Here is a 10,914-nt window from a genome sequence, read left to right on the forward strand (position 1 = left end):
TGCCAACGGACATTGTTTGGCGAACTGGACCCCTAATAACTGCCCAAGCCGATTCCCCCCTTTTACAACATCTGAAGGATCTTCTTATAACATCTAATGTAGACCAACGGTACTGACGCATAAGTATATTAGTATATTTGGTTTTAACATAGTATTTTAATGTTGTATTTATGATATATATGTATTTTGGAATTTTATCTGTTGCAAGCCACCCTGAGCCAGCCTTGGCTGGCAGGGCAGGATAATAAAAGTTTAACAAATAAGTAACTAAATAGTTTGGCAGGAGCTGGGGGCCAGAGACAGGCGCTCACTCTGTCACGCGGCACTCGGGTCTCGAACTGCCAAACTACCGACCTTCTGGTCTGCAGCTCAACGTCTTACCCTCTGAGCTACCGCGGCCCTAATATATTGTCAGGTAGCCCTGTCATAGCATTGGTACGTGGGGGTGATTTTCTCCTCCTCATTCCCAGCACTTCCCAGCACTTCCCTACTGAGCGCTATTGCTGTTTTGACCTTGCTGTCTCCAGCTGCAATTAGACGGCTGGGAACCTTAACGGCTTAGCCTGCTTGCTTCAGCCCGCACACGTGAAACATAATAATTGGCTTATGCTATTGGGGGGGGGGGGTTAAGTTCAATATTCCTATAAATCAGAAGAACCTATATTACAGGCTATTCCTGACACAAGCTGTATACGTGCTCATCTCCGTTTCCAAGCTGAAGAGCCAGCGCTGTCCGGAGACATTTCCGTGGTCATGTGGCCGGCATGACTAGACGCCAAGGCATACAGAGCACTGTTACCTTCCCACCGAAGTGGTACCTATTTACTGGACTACCAATAAACACTTATCTTCTAAAGAAGCCTTAGTGTGGTGTGACCTGCCTAGAGACCCTGGCATATACGGCCATATGAACATTCAAAACATCGACTGATACACACATGGGGGCCAGGCAGTTTAAGCACTGTCCTTGCTAACTTAAAGCGTGGGAGAGGCGGGAGGGAAAAAGTTCCAGACACCCACCAGCACGTGCCAACAGCGTCCGAGCTGCCAAGTCAAATTTGTGCCTCCTCGTCACTGCCGACCGGCCCCTCGAAGCCGGTCCGCTTCCAGAGGCCGCGTTTTCTGCGTGGTCCATGTTCTCGTGGCTGGAAGCACACAGGAGAGAGGAGAAACAGTGGGGATGAGGGCTACAGTCACAGACTCCTACACAAAACCGAGTCACCGTCTTCATCTGGTTCCTGTAACCGGTTTCGGTGCAGCCGAAGAAACTCGCGCTTTACCTTTCGCTGAAGCCTTCCTCCATTTCAGTGGCGTCGGCGGAAGGGATGTCTCCGGGAGACTGCAAGTAGCCCTGCTCGCTAGACTTCCCGCTGCCCCCGGAGACGACTGATCCGTGGCGTGGGTCCGCCGTTTCTTCCGACTGAGGCTCTTCATCTTCCTCGTTCCCGGGATGCTCAATCATCCACATGGCCAGGACTGTGATATTCTGGGCGTCCGCTTCCCCTCTGGCGCCTGAAGCAGAAGGAAAACGCACAAGTAAACCTCCAGTTACACCTTCCGTTAAAAAGGACAAAGAAACACGCTAAATATTGGAAAAGAAAAGAGATACCTTCAAAAGAAGAAATAATAAACAAAACCACTGGAAATGGCTGAAATGGATGAATTAACTTTAATTCTGAAAGGATATAAAGAGGAAAGCTTTGGAAGAAACATGGTCAAGACTTTACAATTGGATGGAAGAATATAATAAACAAGAAGCGGGACTCCGCGATACTCGCGGGGGGGGGAGTATGCCCCCCAGCCTGCAAAGCAGGAGGAGGTCCTCACTGAGGAGGAGGAGGAGGCCGCTGCAGGTGAGGCCAGCAGCAACAGCGGCAAGCCCTGCCTGGGCCTCAGCTGCCTGCCTGCCCAGGCTTCCCGCCCCCCTCGGCCAGGAGCAACTGCGATGAGCCCTGCATGGTTCCAAGCCGCCCACCCACCAAGGCTCCCCCGGCTCCCTCGCAGCTTGCAGCAGCAGCAGCAAGCTCCACCACAGTTCCAAACGGCAAGTTCATTCTCCACGTGTGCGCCAGAACGCAGTTTCAGTTTTGGGGGGATTTAAGTATCCCCGTATATTTTTTTAAAACATGTCAGATTTTTCTGCACACCTAAGTAATGCCTCAAGTGTGCAGGGATTTCTGTTCAACCTCCATGTGCCCCCAATTTGCGGAAATAAGTATCCGCACGAGCTGGAGACACTTGGCTATTAGTATATAGACAGGAAAGAAGACCCGCGAAACTTGCGGGGGGGGGAGCCGGTGGAGGAGGAACTAGCAGGAGCAGGTAAGCTCTTCCCCCCATCCCACCGGTTCCTCCATCTCCTCCACCCCTCCCGCTCGATCTCCCTCAACCCGCCTCCTCCCCCCCCGCTCCGAACCCAGGCCCGAGCGGCTTGCAGTTGCCGGGCCTCGTCGGTCCCTCCCCCACCGCTGCAAAGCGAGGGCCGCGCGGCTTGTAGCTGCCGGCCCTTGCCGTTCTCCCCCTCCCCCCCACTCCAAAGCGAGGGCCGCGCGGCTTATAGCCACCGGGCCTCGCTGCTCCCCCCCCCAGCTCCAAGGCAGTGGTGAGGCTGGCTGCAAAGCGTTCCCTGCGCATGCGCAGGGGACGCTCTGTCACTTTTGGGGGGATTTAAGTATCCCCCCGATATTTTTTTAACTTTTAAGATTTTTGTGCACACCTGGGTGCACGAAAATCTCCCCCCCCCAGGTGCCCCCGATGCATGGATTTAGGTATCCGCACGCACGGGGGCGACTTGGCTATTAGATATATAGATGAAACATGAATATAACCGAGACAGAGGACAGAAGAACATTTGCGATAAAATGTGCAAAGCTATGCCTAATAACATAAGGTGCAGAAACATTTCTATATTGAGAGAGGTATGGATTATGTAACAGTCCATTCAAAAAGGTGGCGGGATTCTCCCATGTTATGTTGTTTTGTTTGTTTGTTTATGTTTGCTGCTATAAAATAAAACTAGTATCCACACAAAAAAGGACAAAGAAACAACTGAATCTCCAGAGTTCACTTCATGGAACTCTTGACATTTCCCTTGACAAATGAAAACTGAGTTAAACCACTCTTCCTCTTTGTTCACAAGCCAGTTTCCATCTCTTGAAGCTCCAGAGATGAGCTGTGAATGTGCCCGGCGGCTGAAATGGGAAAGCGACCAGGACGATGGGACGTGCGTGCCTTGCAGGGTTTTTGGCCTCCCTTTTCGTGCCTAATCTCAACCTGTGCTCTTTCCCACTTCCCCTTATCCTTCATCGACTCAGCCGGGGCAAATGTTGCCATGTGTTTGACCAAAAATGAGTGTCAAACTCATTTGTTATGAGGGACGGATCTGACATAAATGAGACATTGTTGGGCCGGGCCCTGCTTGTCATAACATGTAATGCCAGGTAGCGGAGATACAAACTTTATAAAGGACACAAACACAATAAAATAAAAGCATGCTCAAAACATTAGCTCTGTAAGCTGCAAAGCTACTTTTGATTTATTGACATTCACCACAGAAATCTCATGCTCAGAGTTCTGAGTCTAGGACCCAGGTCAAAACATGAAATGGCTGAGTGACTAAGAGAGTCTGGCAAAGCAAGCTAGGATGCAGCAGCAGCAGCAGCAGAACTGGAAGCAGGAAATGGCCAGTTCCACTGCGGGGCTGATGGAAGCCCTCCGGGGGCCTCATCCGGCCCCCAGGCTGGGGGATCACTGTAGCTGGGATTATGACATCTGGATTGTGATGAAAAGACACTCACTCAGCACATACTCAAGAACACTGTCACTACGACACACATGCTACGGCCTTGCCCGGCCCACACTCAAAGAACACAATATCCTTTGGTCCTCCTGCTACGATTAGCTAACATGACTCGCTTCAGTATAAATTAATCATAAAAATGGGTTTTATTTACATCTTTTAAGCTGAGCACAGAATTCGGGCCTCCTTGGCACAGGAGTAGAACCAGGACCAGTGTTCCCTCTGAGCTGAGTCAGTGTGAGCTAGCTCACAGTTTTCTAGCCTCCAGCTCACACATTTTTGTCTTCGCTCAGGAAGGAGGGCTCCAGAGTACACTAATTTATGCGGCAGCCAAATCGCTCGCTCACAACTTTAATGCCCGTAGCTCACAAAGTAGAGTTTTTGCTCACAAGACTCTACAGCTTAGAGGGAGCATTGACCAGGACTAGCTTAGCTTCCTTTTTTTGGGGTGTGTGTGTGTGTGCATGTGTAGATGTGTGTCTGTATGTGCTTGTTTGCCTGGAAGTCATGGCAGCTTCTGGAAACCCCTAGTGGGGTTCAGACGTTTCTCAGAGAGATGGCTTGATATTACCTGCCTCTCAGCCCTGGTATTCCTTGGAGGTCTCCCTTCCAAGTACTTGCCAGCGTCGGGCCTGCTTAGCTTCCGAGATCTGACAAGATTGAGCTTGCCGGAGCTATCCGGGCCAGGACAGCTTCCTCTTTTTTTAAAACTTGAAGGAGATTGCACTCCCTCACACTGACACATGTTCCTCGGCAACGGACGGCTTACCTGTGGCTTCCATCGCTTTTGCAATCTGCCGGAGGGAGAACCCCATCTCTAACAACGGCACCGCAATCGCAGGGGGCGGAGGAGATGTTGAAAGGCGGCTGCTCGGGTCTGATAAAGCTGTGGGTTGGGAGGAAAAGACACTGTCATGGTGGATCGGCAGCACCCCTGGTGTTCGTCCTCCCGACGGTGCCTCTCGCTCATTTGATCAGTTAAGTGACAACCGTTTAAAAGCGGAGGAGGCTCACAAAATGCAGACTCCAAAGAGGAGGACGACAACAATGGATGAGCACGATCAAAGGACCCAGAACATCAAAGTCTGCAATTGCCGAACGCTTACTGATCCCGTCCGACTCTGAGAAATTATTTAGAACTTCTGGCTCCACAGATGAAAAGGTGTCGTGTAAGGAGACTGGTTCCTCAGAGGGACCGGAGAATTTGAGAAATCCAGCCCTTGTTCATGCTTGGAAATTACAGGGGGGGGGGGGAGAACGTGCAATTGAGGAAAGCTGTTGCTGGGCTCCCCCCCCCCTCACGGCCACTCTCCACAGAGAAATTAAGATACAGGCAGCACTAGAGAAGAAGAAGAGGAAGAGGAGGAGGAGATTGGATTTATACCCCACCCTTCACTACCCAAAGGAGACTCAGAGCGGCTCACACTCCTTTTCCCTTCTGATAAGAGCTGTTCTGATAAGAGCAGTTCTTGAAAAAGAGCCGTTCCTGTCAGAGCTCTCTCAGCTCCACCTACCTTACAGGGTGTCTGTTGTGGGGAGGGGAAGGGAAAGGAGTTTGTAAGCCCCTCTGAGATACCTTTGGGTAGTGAAGGGCGGGGTATAAATCCAATCTCTTCTCTTCTCTTCCCCTTCCCACAACAGACACCCTGTGAGGTAGGTGAGGCTGAGAGAGCTCTGGGAAAACTGCTTTTGAGAGAACAGCTCTGAGAGAACTATGGCTTGCCCAAGGTCTCACCAGCAGGTGCAAGTGGAGGAGTGGGGGATCAAACCCGGTTCTCCCAGATTAGAGTCCACGCACTTAACCACTCCCCCAAACTGGCACTTCAGAGACAACATGATGCAAGCTTATAACTAATTTATATATACTTTTGAAGTTGCAGAACACTTTACAATCGTTACCATGTTTCGTCCTCCAAACAACCCTGCAGATAAGGCCATCTGCGCTCCGGCTGGACACGTGGAGGATTCTGCATATCTTTGCCCAAAGCCACACAATCAAGCTCCATCCCCGCCCACCCAGATGCCATCCCACCTGACCGCCCGTGGGGAAGGCACTGGATCTCAGGCAACAAGCATCAGCACCTCCCACGGCACATCTCAGGACCAGAGCACCTCATCAATAAATGTTTTACGGGAGTGGCTCATGCTGTGCCAGTATTTCTGGAGCAGAGGAGGCAAGAATATCTTCCGACCACTGCTTAAGAGTTCCACGGTGTTGCAGGCTGAACTCACACTTCGATGCAGGTTTCAGAAGGCCCTAACAAAGCTGCACGAACTCGGGAAACAGTATCCTAATGCCCCTGTACGAATCCATGGAGCGGCCTCATTTGGAGTACTGTGTACAGTTCTGGTCACCACACCTCAAAAAGGATATTATCGCATTGGGAAAAGTGCAGAAAAGGGCAACTAGAATGATCAAAGGGTTGGAACACTTCCCCTATGAAGAAAGGTTAAAGCGCTTGGGGCTCTTGAGCTTGGAGGAACGACGGCTGAGGGGTGACAAGATCGAGGTTTATAAGATTGTGCATGGGATAGAGCAGGTAGAGAAAGAGGTACTTTCCCCCCTTTCTCACAGTACAAGAACTCCTTGTGGGCACGCCATGAAATTGCTGAGCAGTCGGGTTAGAACGGCTAAAAGGAAGTCCTTCTTCACCCAAAGAGTGATTAACACGTGAAATTCACGGCCAAAGGAGGTGGCGGCGGCTACAAGTACGGATGGCTTCAAGAGGGAATTGGATAAGCATCTGGAGCAGTGGTCCATCAGTGGCTATTAGCCACAAGGTATAGATAGGAACTCTCGGTCTGGGGCAAGGGATGCTCTGTCTTCTTGGTGCTTGGGGGGGGGGCAACAGTGGGAGGGCTTCTCGTGTCCTGGCCCCACTGCTGGACCTCCTGAGGGCACCTGGTATTTTTGGCCACCATATGACACAGAGGGTTGGACTGGATGGGCCATTGCCCTGATGCAACATTGGTTTCTTATGTTCTCTTATGTTCTTAAGTGCTGAGCCCTGCGTCTCGGGTCTCGCCTACCTGTGCGGTTGGTGGGCCTTGCGGACTGAGAGTCGGGAGAGGTGAGGCTTTGTCTCCGGCCCACCTCGTCGGAGGGTGACGTTGGCAAGGAGGAGATGGGAGGGGTCTGCGCACGCCTCGTCGGAAGCACCGTCGTCGTTGGGTAGCTTGAGAACATTTGCCTTTGGAAAAGGAATAAGCGTATCTAAACCAAGAGCAGGCAGGATGCGCCCAGCCTCCGAATTAAATTCCTGGCTCTCAGGTATCACCAGGCAATACCTACAATCTAGTAAGGAGACTTCTTATGCGCAGGGAGAGCTAGCCACACCTCCCCCTCGTTGCATCTCTCCTTGTCCAGCAAGCTGCTTTTTAGCCCGAGTGGAGTTTTAGAAACGGTCTGGGAGCCAGTGAAGAGAGGTGTTGAAGAAACAGCTCCGAAGTGTACTAGAGCTTTAGACCAGGGGTCCCGAACCCTTTTCGAACTGAGGGCACCTTTCTGGCAAAAGGTAGTGGGCCCAACCACAATGTGGCTGCCACAGGAGGTGGAGCAAACCATAAAATGTCAGGGAGTTAAAATTATGCATAACTGTAATAGTAACTCTTCAACGTTTCAGAGACAAACTGTTTAACAAATCAATCAGATCTCCCATGGCCAATCAGAAGCCCTGCAGGGCAAAACTCAAACCTGGCCCCACCCACTTTCAAAAACTAAGAAAGGTGATTGGTGGGTGCCACGTTGGACACCCCAGCTCTTGGGCATCAATACTGATTATCTGAGAAGGGCAGGGGTTATTTCCTGCAGGAGCGCACAGGAGCAGAGCTCCGGCAGTAAGGAGCCCAGGGGGCGGGCCCATGCCACAGGCCCCACCCCCTCCTCCCAGCAGCCCTCAGTCGGGCCACAAGGAGCAAGAAGCAGCCAGGTAAGTTGCAGAGCCCCCTCCTCTGTGAGGGCAGATCTGCGTCCCCCCCCACATAGCTAGCAATCCAAAACAGTCCAGTGAAACCTGAGCGATGGGTGTTGCCTTCTGACACACTTCTGGTGACATCAGGGGGTGCGGCATATGCAAATAAGTTATGCTAATGCGCTCCTGCACCTCTTTTCCTACAAAATGACCCCTGAAGAAGGGTATTCTGTGGCTTGAACTGGCTGGGAAAGAGACACTCTTGGAATGGGACCCATGCGTTCCTTTCTCACTTGCTCTCCTCCACACTATGTTCAGTTCGTTAAAATTTGCAAATACTGTCACAGAAAATGAGGATCTGTGCCTTAAAAAAGCCAAACACAGCCTCACGAAGCAAGCGATTAAAGCCTTCCCGAATAATCTGCAGGAAGGCAGATCACAAGTCGGCCTGTACCTAAGGAGGCTGAGAGGCATCACGCCCGGCGACTCGGAGGCAGGAACCGTTTCCGTGTCCGTGACCGGCGTGGTGGCCGTCGTGGTGTCTTCCAGAGAGCTGCTCATGAAAGAAGTCGTGCTGGAAGCGGAAGGGCTCGTTGTGACCGGGGTCTGGGCCTGCTGAGCTGGGTCGTTCTCTTCAGCTTGCTGGTCCACTTCTGCAGAATCAATTTTTCGTCTCATTGAGGGACACAGAAAGACACCCAGGCACCCGCAGCTGTTAGGAAGGACTCTAAAGTTTTGATGCTAAAGGTGAAGGCTGGGGTGGGGGAGTCACTGGCTGCTACTGCGTCACGAGGCAAACTCCTCCCTCTCACTGGAACTGGATCCCAGAAGATCCGGAGGCACCTCTTGAGTCTCAAACTAAAGGTTCACCTAGTCCAGCATCCAGAGGAATAACTTTGGGAAGTTCAACAGCGGGGCAGGAAGACACCACAGCCCCGCTGGTTGCCTGCCTTGGCTAGCTTTCAGCTGTCATATGGGAGGGACAGATTCCCTTTTTAACTAGGAGCACAAAATGATATACACTGTTCCCTCTAAGCTGAGTTAGTGTGAGCTAGCTCACAGCCTTTTAGCCTCCAGCTCACACATTTTTGTCTTAGCTCAGGAAGGATGGCTCCAGTCCAGAGCAAACTAATTGATGCAGCAGCCAAATCGCTCGCTCACAACTTTAATGCCAGTCGCTCACAAAGTAGAATTTTTGCACACAGGACTCCACAGCTTAGAGGGAGCATTGATACTAACACAAGGAAATTATTTCTTTTTCTCAATGACTTTTGAAAGCAGGAAAGCAGCCAGGGGAGGGAAGGCCGGAGCTATTTCACACTGCTTTCCCTCTGAAAAGTGCCACATCTCCCTAAGTCGTTTTTGCCCACACTGTGAACTGTCCCCCTCTCTCAATCTGATGTTCTTCCTCAAAATTTTGTGAAAATTTGGTCCAGAAGCAAAGGAATGGAACTACACTTGATTTGCGATGCTCTAACCCATTCGCAGAAGATCTGGTTAGTTGCTAGGATACCAGCTACCGTGGCCTCAGGGAAACTATTCTAGCAACGATGCCAATCAATACATTTGCTTGTCGTCTAAAATACAGCTGCTAAAAAACCTAACGCCCTGTTCTTTAATCATCTACTGACACATCGTACGCCAAAGCCGCATCGCAGGAAGAAAGGCTGCCTTTTCTCTGCGACAAAGGTCCCTACCTTGTGAAAAGAAAACCACACCGATAATTCACCAGGTTAACAAAAACAGAAAGATGGGCATTCTCATTCGACGCTGCTGAAAAAACACCGCCTAGTTGGCTGAAGCCCCCTCAACGCCGCTTGGAGGTCTCCAGGACCGAAAGCAGTTGATCCATGGACCCATGTTCCCTCTAACCTGAGTCAGTGTGAGCTAGATCACAGTTTTTTAGCTTCCGGCTCGCACATTTTTGCCTGAGCTCAGGAAGGAGGGCTCCAGAGCAAACTAACTTATGCAGCAGCGAGGCTGACTTCTCGACTGACCACAAAAACCTCAGCCCCAAACCCAGGGTAGTTGCTCACCCAGCAGATGGGGCGGGCTTCTGCTTGGACACGCATCTGCCCAGAATGCTTGGGGGGGTGTCCCCCCCACCCCACCCACTACTTGTGGGAATCGTCAGGGCACTGAGCAGAGGTAACCGAGATGGGTAGAGAGCTGCAGGGGCTGATCACGGCAAAAATGCAGAGGTCTTTAGGAGGAAGGGAAGGGGGGGGAGGCAGCTTGTCTGTCCCGCACTGACTGTGGCTCCCAGGAAGAAGCTTCTCTAAGTCAACGCAACACTGTCTTGACCAGCACCGGCTGGGAAAGCCGTAAGGCAGCCACCAGGTGAGAGAGCCTCAGAGGGAAAAGTGGCCAGTCCGGGCAGCGGCAGCTGCGCCCACATCTCCTTGACAGTGCTAATGCCAGGGAAGGGTGCCAAATCCTTCACTGCCCACCAGTTCTCTCCTAGTAATCACTGGGGGTGAGCGCTTTTCCCCCACCCAAGCAGCTACTGTCTACATTTGGAACAGAGCCCAGCTGGGGGGGAATTGTGGCAAAGGGGCACATTTGGAGAAGGGGCCGTGGCTCGGTGGGACAGCCTCTGCTTGGCATCCTGAAGGTCCCAGGTTCAATCCAAGGACGTCCTTCTTCACCCAAAGAGTGATTAACACTTGGAATTCACTGCCACAGGAAGTGGTGGGTGCTACAAGCATGGATGGCTTCAAAAGGGAATTAGATAAGCATATGGAGCAGAGGTCCATCAGTGGCTATTAGCCACAAGGTATAGCTAGGGGCTCTGGGGCAAGTGATGCTCTGTCTTCTTGGTGCTTGGGGGGGGTCAACAGTGGGAGGGCTTCTAATGTCCTTGCCCCACTGCTGGACCTCCTGATGGCACTGGTATTTCTGGCCACTGTGTGACACAGAGTGTTGGACTGGATGGGCCTTTGGCCTGATCCAACATTGGCGTCTCTTATGTTCTTATGTTCTTATGTAATGTTGCTGAAAAAACACCGTTTAGTTGGCTGAAGCCCCCTCAATGCCGTTTGGGGGTCTCCAGGACCGAAAGCAGTTCATCCATGGACCCGTGTTCCCTCTAACCTGAGTCAGTGTGAGCTAGATCACAGTTTTTTAGCTTCCGGCTCGCACATTTTTGCCTGAGCTCAGGAAGGAGGGCTCCAGAGCAAACTAACTTATGCAGCAGCGAGGCTG

General features: G+C 51.5%; 1 protein-coding gene across 1 annotated transcript in view; it reads right to left on the bottom strand.

Annotated features, from left to right (window-relative positions):
- HERC1 (HECT and RLD domain containing E3 ubiquitin protein ligase family member 1) overlaps window positions 1-10,914 on the bottom strand; it is a 114,220-nt gene that overhangs the window by 45,903 nt on the left and 57,403 nt on the right. Inside the window, exons 38-42 of the mRNA XM_015420137.1 lie at window positions 8,165-8,363; window positions 6,830-6,990; window positions 4,569-4,685; window positions 1,281-1,512; window positions 1,021-1,145 (exon numbers count right to left, since the gene is read on the bottom strand). Coding sequence (XP_015275623.1) covers window positions 1,021-1,145; window positions 1,281-1,512; window positions 4,569-4,685; window positions 6,830-6,990; window positions 8,165-8,363 — 834 coding nt within the window. The remainder of the gene's footprint in view (window positions 1-1,020; window positions 1,146-1,280; window positions 1,513-4,568; window positions 4,686-6,829; window positions 6,991-8,164; window positions 8,364-10,914) is intronic.

The sequence above is a fragment of the Gekko japonicus genome, unplaced genomic scaffold, assembly GCF_001447785.1.
Source record: "Gekko japonicus isolate JY-2015 unplaced genomic scaffold, Gekko_japonicus_V1.1 scaffold369, whole genome shotgun sequence".
Classification (NCBI taxonomy): Eukaryota; Metazoa; Chordata; class Lepidosauria; order Squamata; family Gekkonidae; genus Gekko; species Gekko japonicus.